Source organism: Hyaena hyaena, unplaced genomic scaffold, assembly GCF_003009895.1.
Source record: "Hyaena hyaena isolate Hyena2069 unplaced genomic scaffold, ASM300989v1 scaffold_1294, whole genome shotgun sequence".
NCBI lineage: Eukaryota > Metazoa > Chordata > Mammalia > Carnivora > Hyaenidae > Hyaena > Hyaena hyaena.
In genome coordinates, this window is record NW_024081927.1 from 40776 (window position 1) to 64595 (window position 23820).

Sequence of the window (23820 nt, forward strand, 5' to 3'; positions counted from 1 at the left end):
AGGTACAATCCTTATAGCAGCAGGATTTGTCATATTTGTATTATTTGTAATAGTAAAAAACTGAAAACCGCACAAATGAACGGATAAACAAATTGTGGTATACACATGCTAAGGAATACTACTGAGCAATACAAATGAACTGCTGGTATAATACAACAACATGGATAAATCTCAATTATGCTGAATGAAACAGACCAGATTTAAAAAAACGTTGACACTATTATCCTATTCATAGAAAAGTCTAGAAAATGCAGATAAGCTAACGTGACAGAAAGCAGATCTGTGGTTGCCTGGGAGGCGAGATGTGGTGAGGAATGAGAGAAAAAAATTATAAAGGTACACGAGGAAACTTTAGGGGTGATGAATATGTTTGCTAGCTTAATTGTAGCAGTAGTTTCATGTATACACATGTCAAACTTATCAAACTGTAAACTTTAAATATATGCAGTTTACTGTATGCCAATTACAGCTCAATAAGGCTGTTTTATTTATTTTTTTAATGTTTTATTTTATTTCTAGGAGAGAGAGAGAGAGAGAGAGAGAGACAGCGTGAGCAGGGGAGGGTCAGAGAGAGAGGGAGACACAGACTCCGAAATAGGCTCCAGGCTCTGAGCTGGCAGTCAGCACAGGGCCCGACGCGGGGCTCGAACTCACAAACCGCGAGATCATGACTTAAGCGAAAGTCGGACGCTTAACCGACTAAGCCACCCAGGCGCCCCTCAATAAGGCGATTTTAAAAAAGAAAACAACATGTGGTATCTTCTATTATGTCTAGGACACTCCAACTTTGTGTTAAATAGATTGTTTTTCTTTTCTCCAATCTTTCACAAAGAAATGGAAAAGAAAATGCTTCACTCCGAAAGGGCTGTCATATGTATAAGACTTCACAGCTTTGTACTTTCCCTTGTGAGAGGCCTGGAACAGAATCCTTGCCCCCACCTCAAGCCCCTAGCCTTTCCATTACCATTGGAGGTAAAACAAAACCAGAACAAAACAAATTCAAAGGACGTAACTCAAAACTGGAAAACAAGTCATTACACTTGAGCTTTATCTTTTGCTTTTGCAAGCACAGGTGACCCTGTTGGATATTGTGGTAAAGAATGAAAGTCTGTTATGAAGCCTTTCAATTACATTTGGTAACTTATGTCAGGAACGTTCTGTTACAGAAAAGCCTCCTGAAGTAAAGACGCTAAAATTCGAAATAATGGGTCAGCTCATGTCAGGCATAACATTGACAGTACAACCCAAAGTTGGACACAGAATTTGATTAGGAATTCAATTTCACAGAAGGCTTGTAAGATACAACAGGGTTTGGTTCTTAGCTTTATATAAAGTTCATACTAAACATGAGGGTTATATCTATTGCACTTTGGGGCTTGTGCTAATTCATGTTTAGAAGGGGCTGAGATAACAGGAACGGAGAAGCCTTAGAGGGTCCTTTCTGGTAAATCCCTGCGGAAGGAAACTCCTTCCAAAGTTGCAAATTGTTCATTTCCATCTACTGATTTTTTTCTTTAAATTTTTTTAAGTTACTGAAGTCCTAGGTTTTAAGCAATTTTGAGTTTTGACCACCTAGTTTATAAGCGGCAGAGGAGAGAACTCAAAACTATGTCTGATGCCAAAGCTGTTGCTCTTTCTAACGCTCAATATAAGGTAGGGAAGTTTTCTGGGAGGCCTACCGTCAAACCTGGGCCACGTCTTCTCCACTCGCATTAACTCGCTGCTGGTTTCCCGCTGGAGAGCACAGACTGCACCTGCTCCCGAAGTCCAGCGGGGCCCGGCCTCATCCCGGCGCTCAGCCTCGGCTGCTCGTGCACGGACTCGAGGACCCACCAGGGGTCACTGCAGCCTCAGAGCTATTGTGCCCGCCAGTCCCGGACACGGCCCGCCGTGCGGAGGGCGTGGGACTCGGAGCGCCGAACGCCAGGGTCCGAGCAGAACTGCGCCCGGCCTTCCTAGAGCCAACCTCCGGTCTCCCCGGGAAACAGCCACAGCAATCAGGATCAGGGCTCCGAGAAGCAGGGCGGCCCGGATGCTGCGCGTCGGTTTCCGTGCGGACCTGCCCTCACCTCGCCGTTGGACCACCTCTGCTCCGCCTTCCGCTCTTAGATGAGACGCCGCCCGGAAGGGGCGCCCCTTCCCGGCCGCTGGGCCCCCGGTCCGCTCCAGGGCTCTCCGCAGACACCCGGTCCCGGCCCAGCTGCACCTGGGCTGCTCCCGCCCAGGGCGCCACCCCTCGCGCAGCGAAGAGAACTTTCCCGGGAGCCGCCGCGGCCTGCGCGCCCAGGGCACACCCCCGCCAGCCCGCCGGCGCTTTCCCAGCCTGGGCGCCCGCTTCCCCGACCGCCGGCGCGCCCGCGAGCCCTCTGACTCCCCACTTCTCTGGAAATCCCGGAAGAGCGGCACTCCGCCGCCACAGCAAGACGTTCTCGCAGGACCGGCTTCAACTTGGCCACACACAACCCCCCGTGATGAGTTCCGCGGTCCCCGGACGGGAGCCGCGTCCCGCCACGAGCTGACTTGCACTCGCCGGTCTTCTTGGTAAGGAGCCCGCTGCCCTTTCCGACACTCGTCGGGGTTCTGCGTGCCCGAGGCTTGGGGTGGCCGAGGCAGACTGAGTGACGACCCTCGCCACTGGCCCTGCAGTGGGACTGGGACGTCGCGGGTACCCCTGACACAAAGGAACAGCCGAGGGTTCCCCAATCGGCGGGCCAGACTGGGGGCTGCGGGGTGCGGTCGGAGCTGGAAGTGGGAGCCCTCAGGGCACCCCGCAGGGGAAGGAGGCCGGGAGTCGCGGTTGCACTCCGGCCGGGCGCAGGCGGAGGGGGCTGCGCAGCTCCCAGGGGTTTCCTCGTCTGGGGAGGGCCTCGAGCTCGCATACCCCCGTTTCCCGCTTCTTGCCCCCATTGCCAGGCGACTTTTGTCGTCCCCAGGACTGCGGGAGGGGCCGCGGCGCCCCCGCCTTCGGAGGAGCCGGAGCCGCAGGATGCGCGGGGACGCGCCGCCGCCCTCAGCGCTCAGTTCCGCCGGCGCTTCCCCGGCGGCTCCCGGGCGCTGACTCCCGGGCTTCTCCGCCCTTCTTGCCTCCAGCCTGCGCCGGGCGGCTCGTCCTCGCGGCCCTGGACCTCGCCGGGCACCGGTCCCCTCGCCCTGGCCACGGCGCGGACAATACATTAATGCCTCGCGCTTGAGGGGAGGGGGCGGCTCGGCGCCTGGGTCGCAGCTTTCTCTCCTGGCTGGAGACGGCCACAGCCGACATGGGCTGCTTCTGCGCTGTTCCGGAAGAATTTTACTGCGAAGTTTTGCTTCTGAATGAATCCAAGTTAACCCTCACCACCCAGCAGCAGGGCATCAAGGTAGGCGCGGGGCGGGGGCGTGTTCCGGGCGTCGGCAGCCGGGCGGGCTCAGGGGTCCGAGGCTTTGTCTGAGGGCTGTCACGGGTCTCGGCCGGCGGCTGCTCTCTGCGCGGTGGGAGGCAGCCGCAGCTGCCCTGCGCTCAGATTGCGCGTGGACGTGTCGGGGTGGATTCATTTCGGGTCCCTTCGTAAAGGGAAGTAAGTTGCACGTCTCAAAGGGCAGTCCGCTCGTCGGCTCTCAGCTGCAACTCACAGCCCTGCAACTGAGACCAGAACTCTTCCCAGCACCGGTTTCTTCCCCTAAGCGTGTAAGGCCCCCGCAGCTCCAAAGAGGCGCAGACCTGAATATACAGGCTGCGTACAGTGTCGAAGGCACGATTTCCCGTGGCTTTGTTGAGGCTTTTTTCTGTTAGTGTCATTGGGGAAGCAATCTGGTTCACTCGCAGAAACACATTTACTGGGTGGCTGGGATTGTGTTGCCTAGGTTTGTAGTTGAGTAATGCTACGTTTGGACGGAAGATAATTTCCAGTTCCACAAGCGAACTGGTTTTATCCTCACATTTAAGTAAACATCTCTCAAAGCGACTCGGTAAATAACTTTGCGTCTGTCTGTAGGTCATTACAATGCAATCACTACTATTAACCTAGAGAATCCCCGCCACCCCCCCTCCCCCCCAAAAAAAGGCTGTGGGGAATTGCAGAGATCCACTTCCTTAATTTTGAAGAGTTCTTATGTTTATGGTTGACAACCTGACCGACGCGCCTGCGCGCTTGTTTTGCTCTTGCAACCACGTAGCTACCCAAAGGTGATCGGAATTCAGAACGTTTTGTTTTGTTTATCTTTCTCCATATTTAAATCATGGGAGCTTTTTAAATAACGTTAGCAGCTGAGCCTGGTCAGAGGCTACCGCCCTCCCCTCCCCCACTATTGTCCCCCACCTTCCATGCCGGTAATCCGGGAGGTCTGAGAAAGAAGTTCAAGCTACCGGTGCCCTCTTCTAGTCTTGTATGTCAGAAGTTAATCCTCATGGCGTAGGCCCTGGGCATTTCCTTGTGTGAATCAGTTTTTACATAGCTTTATGCACACCAGAGTTACTGTTGCTGCACAGAATTCTAGTTTCACAGGTGTCATTCTTCTGCAGGAGATGGGGGGCAAAAATTATCATTTAAAGCTGCAAGATAAAGTTAACCCTTCCTTTAGGAAAGGTTTTGAGCATTGTTTCCCAGTATTATAAAAAGCCTAAGTCAATCATGTCCTCGTTAGGTGTTTCCTTTAAAAGCCAGGAAAAGACTCTTGGAAAAAGGTGTTTCATATTTTATATTTTCACCTTTTCTTTACGTTCCGCCCCCCCCCCCCATGAAATCAGGAAAAGAACTTTTCAAGATGATTTAACATTCTTTGTACTGTGCAAATAGGTAAAAATTAAAAAATATCATACATTTTTGATAATACATAGATTCTCTTTGGCTTAGGGAAAGAAACCATTAGAAAAAGATAACAGATGATCTGATACTAAAACAACAAAGAAATCTTTCTGAAGTGCAAAGTCTATAAAGTCATCTGGAGTGTGAGCTTCCTATTTAATCATGAAAGCCATATCCCTGTCAGCTGTGGAACGTGTACATTATTCTGTCAAGACAGCAGCCAAGACTTGGGATCAAATGGAATAATTTTGTCAAAGAAACATGAATAAAAAAATCCTGATCCATAATTATTTTTTATAACCTGATGGTGCTTATCTTGTTTTACAAATATGTTGAAAATTGGTGAGTGATTCAAAGGCAATAGAAACTTTATAATGCTGTTATTTTGGATCTATGCCATTTAACTAAACAATAATTTAAGCAGGCTTTTGTTGGAAGTAATCATTTTGCAACAGGCTTGGCCTCTTTCAGTGTCACAAAAGCATGCCACAATTATTTTGATGGCCATATGTGTAACACAGATGTTGTCTGCTGAAGTTAACCACATTATCTGTAACTACCAGGCTACCATTAAATGCATGTGTTAAGCACCTATCTCCTTGTGGTATGTACTAAATTAAACACATATGTGTATTTATAAATGGAATAATGTACGAACAGCAATGGATATGTGTGTATTATTATTCTGTACATACTTGGCATTTTCTTTTTAATTCCTACTTTAGTTGTGAGTGAAATGGTAAAACTAAAACGTAAATGAAATAGCCAGTAACTACTATTACAGTGTTTCCCCCGGGAGAGCACACTTGAAAACTTTTATTATCGTTAATTAAAGTCAAAATTAAGCATATGACATCATTTCGCCCATTTCCCTCCTGAAATTAAAATAGAAAAATCTTTTTATTTTTAAAAGCTATTTCCTAACATTTAAGGTGACCCTTTTCCATGTTCTATCTCAAATGAAATGAAGACCATTAATTTTGCATCAAAATTATGCACCAATTTCATTCTTTCATGGAAGGAATTTTACTGATTCTTAGTCACTTAAGAATTTACTTGTATTACTGTTATAATAATGCATTGTGAGTTTAAAAAAGATTAATCATAGTAAATTTAAGTAGAAGAAATACGAGAGAAGTGTGGTAAAACGTTTTTCTGTGTGCCATTTTGAAAAACACTTTCTGGATTTGTTTATTAAGCACCACTTTACAAGGTTAGTTATGAAGTGATTTTCTGCAACTTAGATCAAAGTCTTTCATCGACAAGAAAAAAAATTGATGTGTTTGTCCCCATGGAAGGGCACTTCAGCTTTGAGACAATAGTTGCACATCTTTTATGTCAGCTATTATGTCAATAGCATTTAAATAGAAAATAATTTTCTGTTAAAAAGAAATAAAACCTAATATATTTGTATTCATACTAACGTTATGTAGAAATTTGCTTCTTGTTTTAGAGGTAACCTCATCTTGATAAGCAGGAAGTCTTTGGCATGCAGTTTGCAGGTTGAGCCCTTTCCAAGATTTAAGAACCTGGGTTTATATAAACTGAAAGCTGTTGGTGGTGTGTTGACCCCCACACAATAGCTTTTAGCTGTTTGTTCTCTGCTGCTATCTCTGTTGTTTATTTAAGTAAGCATTTCTGCTGTGGTTGGTCTTTTGGTTTTTTTGAGTAATGTTTGTTAGGGAAACTTTTGTTATATCCCTTGGTCGTTTTCTGTGCTGGGGGAGGTAGAGATCTTTCTTTTCTCTGAGAGAGCAAAATGGGATTGTGACTCAAACTACTGGTATAAGTTGACATTTGATTAGCAAAAGATTTTCAGGGAAAAACACATCACAAGGTTTGATTATAAATTTAGTCCTCAAAATTGCTGCTGCAAATATGAACTGGATTAATATTTTTGTTTCAGCGAGGCTGTTGTGCTCTGAGCAGTAATGTAATAAACATTGAGGTGCTCATTTTTCCCTTGTTGTATTTGACTAAATTAATGAAACCAGTATGACAGCAAGATGGAAATACCATTAAGTTTTTTTTTTAAAGGCATTATTGAGATATGCAGTCTCACACAGTTGAAGTGTACAGTTTACCATTAACTTTTAAATGAAGTTCCCTCCTAATCATCCTGAGGTTTCTGAGGGAGTATTATGAGTCAATTTTGATGCTTCTATCAGAAACTTCCTAATAAACTAGAAAAACAGAAGGTAGAGACGCTCGGTTACCAAGAATTGTAATTTTTATTCCATTTGGGCTGGTGAGGAAAACGTCTAAGAAGATTGGGAAGACAGTGAAAAGCAGTAGTGCTTCTTCATAAATCATCTTAAGTATATAGGGAAATACTTGTATCTTTTAACATCAGCCTTGTATGATACAGAGTCAGGGACCTGATAAATGTAAGTTGAAGCAAGTAATCTTACGCCAACATTACTGTTAATGTGAGATTGGCTGTGGGTCTTAATTGGTTGGTACATTAGATGTGACTGGGTCAGAAGTACCCCTCACTGACACTGCATCTTGGTTTCTGAAATTCCAGTAGGATGCCCATGTTGTATCTAAGATGAACTCTTACATAAATCCTCCTTGAAAAACTCTTTTTGTTTTTAAAATGATTCAAAGTTTTTTTCAGTTTTATTAAGGTATCATTGACAAATAGAAATTAAGGTGTACAACATGATTTGATAGAATATAAGTTGTGAAAGGATTCTCACCATCCCACCACTGAGGTAATGAACACATCCGTTAACCTCACGTAATTACTGTTATTGTTGAGAGTACATAAGTTCTACTTTCTTAGTAAATTTCGTTTCTACAGTACAACCTTATCAGGATTCCCAAACTGTAAACACCCCCTCAATTTTATAATAAGTTAAAAAATTTTTTTTAATGTTTTATTTATTTTTGAGAGAGAGAGAGAGAGAGAGGAGATAGCATGAGCAGGGGAGGGTCAGAGAGAGAGGGAGACACAGAATCTGAAGACAGGCTCTAGGTTCTGAGCTGTCAGCACACAGCCTGACGCGGGGCTCGAACCACAAACTGTGAGATCATGACCTGAGCCCAAGTTGGACGCTTAACCAACTGAGCCACCCAGGCGCCCCAATAAGTTTTTTTTTTCCTTGAAAAAAAATTGTTGAAAATAGCATTTATCATCCATGGCTTGAAAGTGATTTGTAAGTAATTTGAGGGGAGAAGCATTGTTGGTTACTTCCAGCAGCTGATGTCTTTTGTTCTCCAAGTGCTTCTAATTTTCTTGGTTTTTGGTGGACCGCACTTTTTTTTTAGTCCTTTTAATATAATTTTTCTTGAATTCTGTAATGTTAAACTTGAACTGATTTGAACTGAACTTCAACTAATGCAGAGCTTTTAGGGGGGACCTGGCTGGCCCAGTTGTAGGAGCCTGTGACTTGATCTTGGAGTCATGAGTTCAAGCCCCAGGTTGGACACAGTCTACTAAAAGTAATAATGATGATGATGATGATAATAATAATAATGTTGTTGCTTTTGAGCGTGGGTGGTGCCTTTGCCCATTTGGGCTGCTATAACACGTACCATAGACTGGGTGGCTTATAAACAAAAGAAATTTATTTCTCATAGTCCGGGATGGTCAGGTGAGGGCTTTTTTCTGGGTGAAAGACTTGTTGTGTATCCTCACATGGCAGAAGGGGCTACGGAGCTTTATTGGCCCTCTTCTGCAATAGTAGTAATTTTGAAGGCCCCAACTCCTAATGCCTTAGGGGTTAGGTTTCCAACATAATGGATTTTAGAGGCATACCAGCATTCTGACCACAGCAGATAATAATTATCACCTGACCACAGGTGATAAAGTTAAATCTAAATTGTAGATACAAACATCCAGACTCTTCTTTCGATCAGCCACATGGACAGCAGTTACTTTTATTAAGACAGTTACAAAGAAAATGGGAAACTCTTCTCTGATAGTTTGTGCCAACTTGTATCTCAGTGTAGGACTAGACAGTTCTTTGTTGTGGGAGGTTTTCTTGTCCACTGTGGGATAACTGTATTCCTAGCCTCTACCCACTAGATGCCTGTAGCAACTCTTGCCCATTCATGAGAACCAAAAATATCCCCAGCTGTTGCCAAATGTCTCCTGATGGGCAAAACACATAAATCCCAAACTTCATTGTTGACATTAGCACCCTACCTCAGCTAGACCTTTAGCAGTTCTGCATGCCTACCTAAATGACTTGCTCTGTGGGTACACAGAAATGCTCACTTTTCCACATGTACCAGACTCTCTTGCCTTTCAAGACATTGGATTTCTAATGAGTGGTGTGTCCTTTTACCTTTCCCTAAGTATACACTCCTCTGGATTCATCCTTTAAAACTTGAATCAAGTGTCCCACTTGCCAGGAAGCCTTCAACTTGACCAGGCCGACCAGGGAGACTTAAGTGCTAGTCCTGGCCTCACATAAGCCCTGTAACAGCTCTTACTGCATTGCACACATTATTTCTGGATATATCTGTCTCCTCCAGTAGTCTATGAGCTACCTGTGTGTGGTCCCCTAGCAGCTAGAGCTATACACTTCATGCGGTAGATGCTTATTAACTGTCATTTGAATAGAGGGTTGAAAGGAGTGTTACAGCTGGAACAGAGCACATTGAAATCTTATGGATAATGAGTTTCCTTTGCCATTTTATTTCTACTAGAAAAGATCCCAGAATAAAGTAAACCTTCCTGTGAAAAGTCTGTTGCCAAGGTACTCTAATTTTTATATTGATAATGGGTGGAAAATGAGATGGTGCAGTGGACTGAATGCATGCAGCACACTCAACAGCTGATGAGTGGCCTTTTCAGAAAATCCAAATCATTCCCTTTTTGTATCATAGAGGTTAGTGTTATGTCTTTCTGTCTCTCTTTATTTTTAAAAAACTCAACTTTCTGGGGCGCCTGGGTGGCTTGGTCGGTTGAGCGTCCGACTTTCGCTTAGGTCATGGTCTCACGGTTCGTGGGTTCAGGCCCCACGTCAGGCTCTGTGCTGACTGCCAGCTCGGAGCCTGGAGCCTGTTTCAGTCTGTGACTCCCTCTCTCTCTGGCCCTCCCCTGCTCACGCTGTCTCTCTCTCTCTCTCCTAGAAATAAATAAAAATTTAAAAAAAAAACCACCTCAACTTTCTGCTTCCAACTTGAGAGTCTTTTGGAAGAGGGGCATGTTTTGAGAGTGGAAGATAGATTCTCACACATCAGTTACTTTTTCTTGTCCCCTATTCTGTAAGCCATGTGAGGACATAGTTGGTTGCACGGTGTGGGTTTACACAATCAGGGGCCCCTGTAATTTTTAATCTTGCCATACCACCTGTTATACCCTTGAAGCCACATAAACCTAATCTGACACCACTCTAAGGCTTACTGGCACAGATGGTGTCAATAAGTCAAATATTAGGTTTTTTAAAATGTTTTATTTATTTTGAGAGAGAGAGAGCAAGCAGGGGAGGGGCAGAGGAGGGAGAGAGAGGGAATCCCAAGCAGGCCCCATGGGCAGAGCCCAGAGCCCGATACAGGGCTCAGTCTCACAAACTGTGAGATCACGACCTGAGCCAAAGTCAGGAGTAAGACATTCAACTGACTGAGCCACCCAGGCACCCCAAATATTGGGTTTTTATGACAAATGCTGAGGTTTTCATTCCTGTACACAGTGTTTTTCTGCAGACCAGGTATAAACATGACAAGTCGGAGGTCAGATTTACCATGCCCCTCCAGCTTCTCTGGGATTGACTGCTTTGGCTGAGCACTGTCTCCAATATTTCAGCCTCAAGTATAGCTCATACCTAACACTCCTCATCAGCCTGCTTTGGGTTGTAATGAGTAACTGCCATTTTCTTCCACATCACAAGATGTGTTTCTAAGCTTTACGTATTAAGATTAACCAGGCATCACTTGTTTAGGTATAGCCTAGGTGTGTTAAGGTCAGGAACCAGCCAGTTTAGTATATTACTTGAAAGGCCTGTTAACTACACTTTGGTGAGTCTGTACCTAAAATGTTCTAAAAAATGTAGATTGAATTCCTGTGCCCTCTCAGCTATGTATGTAGTTCTTGATTTTTTGCTTTTTTTTTTTTTTTTTTTAAAGTGGAACAGCCACTGTTCCTTAGTGTTGCCTATTGTTAGTCCATTATTCTTACTAAACACTTAGCTAGGAGATTCCCCAAAGGCTGAGATGGCTCCCTCAGAGGCTTTCCTAATGATCGCTGAAGACATGAAAGGGCCTAGCAGTGGCTTCCAAATGTGTGAGAAGTTTGTTTTTGAGGGTATTGACATGCCAAGAGGAACTGAGGACAAGGGAGATGGCTGTAGGCAAGGCAGACCAAGAAGTGCTGAGCCCTAGCCCCCATGGACAATAACCAAAAGGTCAGATGGTGGGGGAGGAATTAGCTGACCAAGACCAAACTGAGAACCAAATGTAGGAACAGACTGTTTGGAAATGATATTTGTGAGCACCTGAGAAAGCACAGTTAATGATGCCAGAGGTCCCCAACGTTGTTGCAGTGGTGTCCCAGAATACAGCTTTCCAGACAAATGGGCCATAGCGAGGGTCAGGTTCCTGGGCCAGCCCACAAAGACTGTTTGAGATTCGGGTCCCACCTTGGTCTTCATTCAGAACTGAGTTTGAAAGGCAGTCTTGGAGCCTCTGCCACCTTAAATGTCACTTGTCAAAATTGGTTTTTCTCATTCTCACTGCTCCCAGCATAGTCACGGCCCTCACGTGTCACACCTGAACCAGGCTTCTAACCTGGATGCTGTGTGACCACCTTCAGCCTCTCCCTTCTCCCCACCCCCACCCTATGTTCAAACCCTGCTCTGCCCTGTGACTGGCCGCGTAACTCTTCCCTGGAACGAGGCTCTGTTTCCTCATCTGTAAGCTGGGAGGCATGATAGCTGCTGGATGACTGTAAGAATTTGAGAAAAAATTTTAGGCACATAGGATTAAAATGTGCTCAATAAATGATAGTTATTATTATGCATGGTCTATTATTTGCTAATAAATTTATTTCTGAATTCCAGTTTGTGGTGTCTAACCCCCTGTTCCTGCCCAAAGTGATGCTGGCTCTCTGAGGGGTGTGGATGGTGGTTAGAAATTGGGGAATAGCGTGGTCCGTATTTATAGATACCAGTGATCTGTCAGATCTCTTTCTACTCGTATTGCCTCAGCTACCACTGGAAGGCTGAAACTCTGTGTCCATACCCCTAGGCCAGACCTCCCTCCTCTCACCTGATTTTACTTCAGTGGGCATCACACTAGGTGCTTACACCCATCATCACCACCGCTCCGCTCCCTCCAGCCCTGCTCCTTCTGTGCTGCCTAGTTTGGTGAATGAGACCACACTTGGTCTTTACCAGTTAAGATGCTTTAGTTTCTTGTTACAGAGATCCCATTGCAAACTGAGAGGAAATGTATTTGCTCACCTAACAGGGAATCTGGGGGGCAAGGAGAGGAGTTGAGGGTGGGTTGGTGACATCAGGGTCCCAGCTTCTCTCTGTGCTCTGACATCTTGGGAGGACGTGTCATCTGCAGATAGTAGCAGATGTTTGTGGTGATGATAATCGTACATGGCAGTATGTGAGATAGGAGTAGAGGTAGCCTATCCTTTAGGAGAAGGCACTTCTTCCAGAAGTCCCCCAGCAGACTTTCTCTTGTGTCTTCTTAGCAGAAGGAGTTTTGTGGTCATTCTTGAGCGATAATGGCAATGGGATAACCTTTGAGGGGCCATATCCTCCATAGGGCCGGGTGGGGTAGAATCAGTTTCCCTGAGGCAAGTGACCTCATGGGGGAGAGGCCCAGTCAGGAAGGAAGGAGGGAGTTATGGGTACTGTTGGCCACTATAGTGTTTACTCTATCCTTTGAGTCAGGATTCTGGCACACGTGCTCTCCTTAAATTTCCACATCCATCCAGGCATTGGAATTCCCACCTCCAGAACATCTTTCAGACCTGTTTCTCCTCCTCACATTGCTCCTGCCCTAGTTTAGACCCTTCTCAGTTGTCAACTGGATAGTTACAATAACCTTCTCACCACTGTCTTGTCTCCAGCATTAACCCCTTGTGACTGGCTGCAGGGTGGTCTTTCTCACCTTGACCTCTACAGCTCAGGTTTAAATTCCTTCCCTGGGTACATATAGTGTACCTGCTTGACTCCATAATTTCTTAATTTAATTTTTTTAATGAGTTTTAGGATATAAATCCCACACTATATAATTCACCTATTTAAAGTGTGCAGTTCATATATCCACAGAGTTGTGCAACCATTACCACAATCAATTTTTGAACATTTCATCACTCCAGAAAGAAACCTCATACTAGTAGCAGTCCACTCCATATTTCTTTCTAACCTTCCCACCCTCACCCCCCTCCCCCTTACAGCTAGGCAACCACTAATCTTTCTGTCCCTGTTGATTTGCATACTCTGGACATTTCATAGAAATGGGTTCATGTAATATATGGTCTTTTGTGACTGGCTTCCTTCACTTTGCATAATGTTTTTAAGGTTCATCCTAATGTATCATTTCATGCCATTTTATTGCTGAGTAACATTCTACTGTATGGATATGCTCTATCCATTCATTAGTTGATGGACTTTGGCTAGTATAATAAAGTTGCTGAGAAGATTCATGTTCAAGCTTTTATGTGGACATATGTTTTAATTTCTCTTGAGTGTATGTCTAGGAGTAGAATTGCTGGGTGTAACATTTGTGAAGAACTGCCAAACTGTTCTCCATAATGGTTGTGCCATTTTACATTCCTACCAGCAATATATAAGGTTCTGGATTTCTCCACATTCTCACTAACACTTGTTGGTGTCTTTTTGATTGTAACTATCCTATTGGATGTTAAGTGTTACCCCCTTGTGGTTTTGATTTGTATTTTCCTGATGAATAATGAAGTTGGGCATCTTTTTATGTGCTTATTGACCATTTGTATATCTTCCTTGGAGAAATGTCCATTCTTTGCCAAGTTTTAAAATTTGGGTGGTCTTTTTAATATTGAGTATAAAGTTTTTTTTAAAGATATATGTTTTTTATACAAGTCTCTTATCAGACTTATCAGTCTCTTAGTTTAGAAATGTTTTCTCTCGTTCTGTGGGTTTTTGTTTTACTTTTGACTTACTTTCTTGTCCTTTCATGTACAAGAGCTTTTAATTTTGGTGGAGCCCAATTTATTTTTTCTTTTGTTTCCTGTGCTTTTGGAGTCATATCTGAGACACTATCACCTGATGCAAGGTCATGAAGATTTACTCATGTGTTTTCTTCTAAGACTTTTATAGCCTTAGTTCTTATATTTAGGTTCATGATTCATAGATCTAGCTAGATCTGTGGATATCCAGTTGTCCTAGCTCATTTGGAAAGGTTATTTTTTCTTATTGAATTGTCTTGGTACTATTAGAAAAAAATCAATTGACAGTAAAAGTGGAGATGAATTTCTAGACTGTCAATTCTATTCTACTGATGTACATGCCTGTTTTTATGCATCTTACTTTATTAGTTCCGTAGTAAGGTAGGTGTTTGTCATTTAGCAAAGTCCGGGCTAAAGCAAATTTGATATGTGCAGAGGACTGACCAGTGGGATAGAGTAGCGGAAACACAGCAATAGAGAGCATGCAACACACTCCAAAAACACTTCCTGAAGTTCCAGGTGCTGGACAGTGTATAACCCCTTTTACAGTACTCGAAGGTGCAGGACACGTAACAAGCAATTAAAACACCTAAAAGACAGAAACCTAGCCAAATGATGAAATGGAAGAATTCTCCTCAAAAGAAAATCCAGGAAGAAATGATAGCCAGAGAATTGGTCAAAACAGATATAAATAATGTATCTGAATAAGAATTTAGAGTAACACTCATAAGACTAATAGCAGTCTTGAGAAAAACGTAGAAGACAGCAGAAAATTTATTGCTGCAGAGATCAGAGACCCAAGAAATAGTCATAAAAAATTAAGAAATGCTATAAATGAGATGCAAAATAAACTATATACAGTGGCAGCGAGGATGGAAGAAGCAGAGGAGATTAATAGCTGAAATAGAAGATAAAAGTATGGAAAATGATGAAGCTGAAAAAAAGAGGGAAAGGAAATTACTAGACCATGAGGAGGGAATTAGAGAGCTAAGTGATTCCATGAAACAAAATAATACCCATGTCATAGGAGTTCCAGAAGAGTGAGAGAAAAGGACAGAAGGTTTATTTGAACAAATTATAGAGAACTTGCTTAATTTGGGGAAGGAAGCAGGCATCTAAGGCCAAGAGGCACAGAGAACTCCCTTCAAAAGAAATTTGATATATAATACTTGGAAAAGTATCCTGTAAACTTCCTGCGGACAGTGAAACATTGTCTGTTTTATCCACTATAAAACCCTCAGGAACCTGGAAGAGTGTCAGGCACATGGTGGTACTCAGTAAATATTTGTTGAATTTGAAGAGCTGACAGAAGGATTGTTTTAGCGAAGTTACAGCTACTGCTTTTATAACTTGAAAGCTTCGTTGACTATTTCGATTTCCAAAAACTGTTCTGTGCAGCCTTTGACTATTGGTATTTACATTGTGTATAAAGGATTTGCCTTTGATTCTTATATACTCTTTCTGTAAACCACTTGATAGAGGGCTAGAAAAAGGGCATTTGGATGTTTTATGAAGAATTATGTTAGTTTTTTAAAGTTTATTTATTTTGAGAGAGAGAGAGAAAAAGAGCGAGTACAGGCATGCGTGATGTGGGGGAGAGGCAGAGAGAGAATCTCAAGTAGGCTCTGCACTGTCAGTGTGAAGCCTGACATGGGGCTCAAACTCATGAACCATGAGATCATGAGTTGAAATCAAGAGTCAGCTTCTTAACTGACTGAACCATTCAGGTGCCCCAATTTTGTTAGTTTTGATAGGTGAAGGTGTATCCTGTTAGATGACTTAATATTTAAATAGGTATGTGGATTTTATCTGTTACCTTGAAATATAGTGAGAAATTGCTAGAAATTTGTCCTGAGCAGCGTGCTCTACAAGGTTTTCCTTCTAAGAATATGATGTAGATGGTTAGAAGAATTACTTCTTTTTTTTTAAATATTCTTTTTTTAAAAATTTTTTTAATGTTTTATTTATTTCTAGGAGAGAGAGAGACAGCGTGAGCAGGGGACGGTCAGAGAGAGAGGGAGCCACAGACTCCGAAACAGGCTCCAGGCTCCGAGCTGGCAGTCAGCACAGAGCCGGACGCGGGGCTTGAACCCACGAACCACGAGATCATGACCTAAGTGAAAGTGGGACGCTTAACCGACTAAGCCACCCAGGCGCCCCTAGAAGAATTACTTCTGAACACACATACCCTCCCCTACCCTTGTGACTTCCTTTTAACCCTGAACTTCCAGGATTCCTAGCAGGATTGCAGGTTCAAGCCTAGGAAGGAACTATGGCTTTTTGGAATTAGAGTAACATACCCCACGACTGAGGACAATTGTAGCAAATCTTAGTGGTATTGAAACTGGCATCAGGTATGCTTTAGAGTTGTGTGTGGAACGCACAATTTGAAAGTTGGTAGTATTCAAACACTTGAAAAATCCCAACAGATATGCTGGCAATAGGCAATTCCCTTGGTGAAGAACATCTCCAGTGTCTAGAATCTAGATAATGCCATAGCAGAGCAGATCTATTGTACAAACTCGTTTCTGCCTGTCCTTGTTCTTTTCTGCCAGCCACTCTTTCTTTTCACCTGATTCGCTGCACCTAACCTGTGTGTGGTCACATGGCCTCACTTCATGCAGCCCCAAGATGCTGCCACAAAACACTGCAGACACCAGGGGGAGAATGTGTAAGAGATGGTGTGAATTACAACAGACTGGGTTTCACTTAGAATAGAGAGCACTGACATGGACATTCTGAATTGTCCCACCCAGTCCTCTGATTCTCTAGGGGAGGGAACAGGGGCCCAATGAGGGGTGATTTGCCAGAGCCCAGCATAGGGTCCAAGAACCCTGTCTCCTGGTTTCCCATCTGGTCATTTTCTCAGTTTCTTTGCTGCATGCAAGGAGGGGAGGGCTGGGAGCTGATTATAAAGGAAGGGGTCAGAGCTGATTGAAAATCACTTAAGTTTACTGCCAATCCCATCTCCTCCCACATGTTCCCAGCCCCTCCCTCTACCCTCCTCCTTAAATTAAATCTTTATAGGCCTACGGTGTGGCCTGATTTCCTTCTGCAGTCCTGGCATGTGGATTTGTGGCTCTCTTTTCAGGTAGATTATAAGAAGGAGAGACCCTTTTGTCTCAAGGAATCTTTTTTTCCCCCCCAGTTTAGAAAAGAGTTTGCTTACATGGAATTTCTTTTCAGGGTGACGCTTACTACTTTGCATTTTAATTATTTTGGCTTAAAAAATGCTTATTTATCTAAAAGGTCTAGAGTTCTTCCTTGGTCTTTATTTTGTAACGCTTTGTCCTGAGTTCTTACAGCTCCATTCTGAATATCTCTTCAGGAAAGAAAATTAAAAACTGATTAGTGACCCTTCTTACTGCTTGAGGGTGGGTGTAAGGGAGGAGAGCAGAAAGGTAAAATTGCTCTTTCTTTGAAAGGTTTCAGATGGGCCAATCATCAGGAGGCTAATAGATCTTTTCCCTTGATAACGATTATTTCATGCATCTGCAGCTGTTTACAAGGGCACTTAGAGGATGTGCAGATTTTCCAGAATTCCTCAGAGAGCCAGCATTTTTTTTTTCTTTCAGGCATTGTTTTTACATCATGTTCTGGGGCAGTTATTTGAAGATAAATAGGTTTTTGAGTGTGAGGGTAAAGGGGGGTCTGCACTAATACCGTAATTGTCTGTAATTGTCGGTGTGGCTTTGAGAACTCAATTCTATGAGAATTCATTCAGAGCTTGTTGTGTGCCCAGGAGAATCCAGGATTTCTGGCAGGGATAATAAAGTAGAGGGAGGTCTCTTCCCTGTAAGAAGTTTAACTTGAAGGCGGAAAAATGAACATTAACTTACAAAGCAACAGACCCCAAAAAAGACAATTTGTAAACAAGTGTTGAGTTATGAGGTGGAGATTCAAAGAGGTAAAGAAATTCTTATAAGAAATCATGTTTCTAAAATGCCAGGGTGGGGTTAATAAAGAAAGAGGTTTTAGAAAAAGTGATTACAGGTTCACAGTACCTCACCTGAAACCTTTGGGACCAGAGGTGTTTCAAGATTTAAAATTTTTCAGATTCCAGCCAGGTGATATGGTGTATATACCACGTATTTGGCATCATCCTGGCCAGGTCTGGAGTGGCCCTCATAAAAGAAGCACGTTAACATTTGTGCAGCTTATCTTCTGGATATTCACGATAAGAAGATGTGTGTGTGTGTTGGGGGGGGGTGTCATAAATAGAGACTCTAGCCTTATGCCAGCGTATAACAGATTTTGTCCCTGTGTTAGTTACCTATTGCTGTGTGGCATTGTTACACCCAAAAGTTAGCAGCTTAAAGAACAAACATTTATCACCTACAGATTCTGTGGATCTGGAATCCAGGAGCGGCTTATCTGAATAATTCAGGTTCAAGGTCTCTCATGAGGTTGTACTCATCATCAGTCATCTTGGGATGGTGGAGCTGCTTCCAGGCTCACTCACGTGCATGTTGGCACGCCTCAGCGCCTCACCACATGGGACTCTGCATTGGCTCCCGAGTGTTCTTGCAGCACGGCAGCTGGCTTCCTTCCAGAGCAAGGGATCCTAGAGAGAGAGAAAGCCCAGGATAGAAACCACTTATAACATCCTCTTACTTTTGCAATACTCTGTTGGTCACATCAACCAATCTTGGTGTGAGAGGGGACAGTTTAAGAGTGTGACTATTGTGAGGGGACAGGAGTCCCTGGGAGCCATCTTGAAGGTGCATTACCATAGTCATCAAATGGGTTTTGGCATTAAAATGTAGAGTTTTCCATGGAAAGAGCCTAAGTGTCCATCAACAGATGAATGGATCAAGAAGATGTGGTTTATCTATACCATGGAATACTACATGGCAATGAGAAAAAATGAAATCTGGCCATGTGTAGCAACATGGATGGACCTTGAGGGTGTTATGCTGAGCGAAATAAGTCAGGCAGAGAAGGACAAATATCATATGTGTGCACGTATAGGAGGACTAGGAGGAACTTAACAGAGGACCAACCGGGAGAAGAAGGGGGGAAATGGTGGGGGAAAGGGAGAGAGGCAAACCATGAGAGACTCTTGAATGCTGACAAAAAGTGAGGACTGATGGATGTGGGGGGGAGGGGGGATGGGCATGGAGGAGGGCACTTGTGGGGATGAGCACTGGGTGTTATGTGGAAACTAATTTGACAATAAACTATTTGAAAAAAAAATAAATGTAGAGTTTTCATAGCTTTTTGGGTTTTGGATTATGGAAAAAGAGATTGTGTACTTCTTTATAGACTTTGGTCTCCTCAAAGGATGTGAGGATGGACTGTGCTTCTGAAGCCAGTTTAGGGAGACAAGGTAGCATGAACACAGAGGAATAAATTTGGTGGAGGAAGAAGGGTTTCTGAGAGTACTCAGACTCAGTCTACTGCATGCTAGGCACTGTACTTGATGCTGGCGATAAAAGGGTGAATTAGATGTCACTGTAACCATCTGGAGCTAGAATTATGCTTTGAGAAATCTAGAATTTTACTTTGAGAAGTAATCGGAGCTTGATGAAAATATTTTTATTGAGTGTCTCCAAGAAAAAAGGCAGCTGTGTAGGGGGGAGAAGGAAAGAATACAGACTCGGAAAACCTGGATTTCTGTTGCATCTCTTTCATTTCTTGGCTTGGAAAAGTCAGTGTTTTGGAGCTCTAGTTTTTCATTTGTAAGATTAAACTGCTGCTCTGTTATCCCATCAATGTACAAGCATTGTGAGGTTCAAAGGGGATAATGGCTGAAAAAACTCTTGCAAAATTCTAACATGTTATGGGAGTTACGTTAATTTGCTAACTAGTGAACTTTGGCAAATTATTTAACTCTGTGCCTCGGTTTCATCATCAGTGAAGTGAAGATAGTAATTCTACCTACTTCATAGGTGGTTATAAGGTTCGAGTGAAATAATCCATGTAAGGGCTTATGATAACAGGAGAAATACCAAATAAGTATTAGCTGTTTTTAATATGTAGCCATATAGTGCTAATCCTAATGGGAGATTAAAAAGAAGTGAAATGATGACTCAGACTGTCTTTAGACAGTTCTAAACAATGAGTCAAATTATAGTTTCCCTGAAAAGGCTTTTCATTATTTGTATTTTCGTTTGCTGACTAGGAAACTGATTTATTGGGTTGGACAGAGATCACTTTGAAAACAACTACCACCTTTCTTCCCACCCCTTCTCTTTTTTTTTGATCTTCATGTACAGCTTTTCAGACTTCTGAAGGTCATAGCTGAAAATAAATCCTGTTGGATTGTTGGTAACGTAGTAGTCAGTTTGCCTACCCAAGCATGAAGAGTTAAGTTCAGTTTAGATAATCTTAATCACTTGATGAAGATGTGTTTCAAAAATGAGGCTTCGGTTTGGAAATCTGGCAGGATTTACTCATTAACATTCTTTGTAGGACTAAAATAACGAGTCAAAACTGAAGACTTGCAATTTTTTTGTGAATTTCAGTGATGATGACAATTGAGTTTATTACAATTTAGCCTTTGTAAGAATCTTAATAGCCTTATATTGAGGATCATGAGAACTTAAATAATTATTTTCTAGAATTTTTTGTCCCATCAACCTTGAAGAACTTTTCCTTTGATTGCTTAAGCCATTACATGCACCCAGGGAGAGAAGGCTGTGACAATGTCATGGAAACATAGTATTGACACAGGCATGATGGGGACTCCCAAAGAATGGCTGTAAAGGAAACTAGACGGTAGGCTGCGAGCAGATCAGTCCCCTTAGGTTCTGTGAGTTGGGGTGAAAAAACTTGGGCACTTTGTATGCTTTCAGGTTAAAAATATTGAGTTTTTCTCCTGCTTGAAAATGCTGAACCACATGTGTGCATATGTGCACACATACACGTCCTTCAGAAGGAAAAAAATAAGTGACCTAACATTTAAGTACCATTTTAATATTTGTGTCACTTGTGTTTAAGAGTAAATATATGACTAACTGCTCTCTTGGAAACCATTTATTTTCCTTTAAAATATTGTTTTCAAATGATGAGCAGTATTTATGTCCTGAAACAATATATATATATTTTTAAGTATGAAAATCAGGGCAACCGAAAACAGGTGTGTGTATTCAATAAGGTATAACTTGCTTTTCAAAAAATTATTTTTCTGAAAATTTTCATTGTAAATTCATTCATGTTTTAAAATGCTTCCCATCTGGTGTCATTGACAAGTTGAAAAAGACATAAGGTTTTTTTTCCCCTAGGGGAAGGGTGGTGATTTTTATGTGCTAAATTGCTTACAGTCTCCTGGGTCTTGCATGTGCTGTTCCCATTGCCACAGTCACTGCTGAGTTGGCCAAAGCCATGTTCCCAACAAAGAGTGCTGTGGTTTTCAGCACAAGCAGAAAGCAGGCATATCTCTATTTGGCTTTATTAGTGTATGGTTCTCCCTTTGTCCTCAAATGGTTGGATAATTTTGTGCTTTCTGCCCGAGGTGGGGGTAGTAAAGTGACAACAAAGTGACCATTTCCCCCCATGCTTAATAAATTCTGCCGCTCTGAATGGAATCCATGGCTTATTAGACATACTGAGTTGTTAGTTTTCTAAGCATGTTCGACCAAGAATGATGAGCTAAGATGGCTTAAGCTGACTGGAATATTTTGAGTCTTATTGTATGTATTTGTCAAAGAGCTTGGCTCTCATTTTGGCTAGTCTTTTCTCCATCGAAGATTCATGGGCACTGCTTGGGTCAGTTTGGCTATATTTTTTGTGTTCGATTCCTAGTGCAGGCAGAAAAGGGAGTAAGAGCCAGTGAGAACCCAAATATTTGGAAACATTTGTAATTTTATATAATGCTTACTGATAGATTTTACACATACCCTTAAAACGTTTGGGCTGAGAATATAGCATATATAATCCACATGTACATTTGCTAGTACATGAGTCTAGTTGTTTTTGGTTGTGTCCCTGCATGCGGGGATAACATTAAAAAAATATTCTTCAGGGGCCCCTGGGTGGCTCAGTTGGTTAAGCATCTGACTTTGCTTCAGCTCATAATTTCACAGTTCATGGGTTCAAGCCCCCTATTGGGCTCTATGCTGACAACTCAGAGCCTGGAGCTCACTTCAGATTCTGTGTTTCCCTCTCTGTCTCTGCCCCTCCCCTGCTCACATTCTGTCTCTCTTTGCCTCTCAAAAATAAATAAATGTTAAAAAAAAATCTTCAAAATTAGGGAGACAAGCTCAACTGAAAAATAGTTTCCTCTTATGCAGGAGCTGCTAGTTCTTAACTGAATAAGAGATAGGAAAGGATCCTGCAGATCCTGGGTAAGGAGTATGTTAAATGTATGTTGGATACAAGCATTTGAACATGAGGATAAATCGCTGAGTTTCCTTCTTGCTCTGAAAGGCTGACGGGTTGTGTTTGAGGTGGCTGTGGTGACAGGTGCTAGTTTTCAAGCCTGTAGATCATGTCCGTAGGTTATGTAGTCTGGAGCAACAGTCAACTTTTCATTACACAGGCTTCACAGATTACTTTGCTTTTTAAGTTCCCCTCCTAAAGTGGACAGGGCCCAGGAAAATCAATTAAATTTCATTTTTTCAACAACTTGGATGATTGATTTGGTAGGGAAAGGAGAAGGAAGCAGTTTGTTCTTTCTTGGACTCATGAGCATTTAACATTTTTTTATTACTTCTGGGGCGCCTGGCTGACTCAGTTGGTTAAGCATCTGACTCTTGGTTTCAGCTCAGGTCATGATCTCATAGTTTGTGAGATTGAGCCCCAAATTAGGCTCTGTACTGATGGTGTGGAGCCTGCTTGGGATTCTCTGTCTCCCTCTGTCTCTGCCCCTTCCCCGCTCAAGCATATGCTCTCTTAATATAAAGAAATAAACTTAAAAAATAATTTAAAAAATTTTCCCTTTTCTCCTTGATTTATTATTTTCTTCTTTAAGACTGCTTCATTGAGTAAGACCATACATAGTTAAAGGTTGCCCACAAGAAAATGTGAGTCAGTAATTTAGTGGAAGTTTTAACAGTATTTACATGTACCAGATGTTTTTAAAAGTATTTATTTTGAGCAGGGTGGAGGAGGGACAGAGAGAGGGAGGCAGGATCCCAAGTAGCTCTGCACTGTCAGTGCAGAGCCCGAGGTGGGGCTCGATCTCACAAACCATGAGATCATGACGTGAGCTGAAATTAAGAGTTGGATGCTTAACTGAGCCACCCAGGTGCCCCCGTACCCAGAGGCTTTATATTTCATGGAATGCCTGACATCCAGTGACATCTAGTAAATGTTAATAACTTTCCAGCCAGTTGTGGGGGATACAAAATGAACATATGTGAAATTATAAGAGAACAGTTAAATGTAGACAAGGACTGGAAGTGAGACGTTGCGGTGTGGAACATGAAGGTCTCATGGAGAAGTGCGTCTTGAATTTTGAATTTTACTTTTAAGGATAAGTGGGCTTTAGATATACAGAAAGTGAGGAGTTGCCCAGTGGGAACAGCTGAGACAATGAGGAGGCTGACCCTGGAGGCAAAGGAGAGAATCACCTTGCATCTATTTGGTATTACTTGATAAAAACCTGAAAACCAGTGAAGAGGAGTCAAGACCTGGTGTGTGGTAAGTCAGAATGGGGGAGGGTCCTGGCTCTGTTTTAGAGCTCACCAGTACCTACCACTGCAGGCTGGATTGCAGTGAGGGGAACCTGGAGTCTGGGAAAGCAATAGTGGTGTGATGAGAGCTGGGCTGTGACCGTTGAGTGGAATGGAAAAAACCACAGTTTCGCATTGTGGTGAGGATACAGTGGTGAGGCCACCTCATACAGCCCCTCCCAGAGTGGAGCTTACAGTTTAGTTGGAGAGCAGGCATTTGAGTACACAGGTGTGGGGCGGAAATGTTGTTGGTGACACAAGAGTGTGCAACAGGGACCCTGATGGAAAGACGGGGAAGCTTTCTTGA

General features: G+C 42.9%; 2 protein-coding genes across 8 annotated transcripts in view; both read left to right on the forward strand.

Annotated features, from left to right (window-relative positions):
* Window positions 1-1204: 1204 nt before the first annotated feature.
* LOC120224975 (translation initiation factor IF-2-like) lies at window positions 1205-3192 on the forward strand. The gene is made up of 4 exons (XM_039223212.1): window positions 1205-1237; window positions 1658-2075; window positions 2115-2541; window positions 2934-3192. The coding sequence occupies exons 1-4, from the start codon at window positions 1205-1207 to the stop codon at window positions 3175-3177; spliced, it is 1122 nt and encodes a 373-aa protein (XP_039079143.1). The 3' UTR covers window positions 3178-3192.
* EPB41L4A (erythrocyte membrane protein band 4.1 like 4A) overlaps window positions 3160-23820 on the forward strand; it is a 260908-nt gene continuing 240247 nt past the window's right edge. For all 7 annotated transcript variants that reach the window (XR_005526708.1, XM_039223213.1, XM_039223216.1 and 4 more), the window contains exon 1: window positions 3160-3356. Coding sequence is in view for 6 of the 7 variants with exons in the window: in XM_039223213.1 (XP_039079144.1) it covers window positions 3258-3356 (99 nt within the window). In the remaining variant the exon portion in view is untranslated. The remainder of the gene's footprint in view (window positions 3357-23820) is intronic.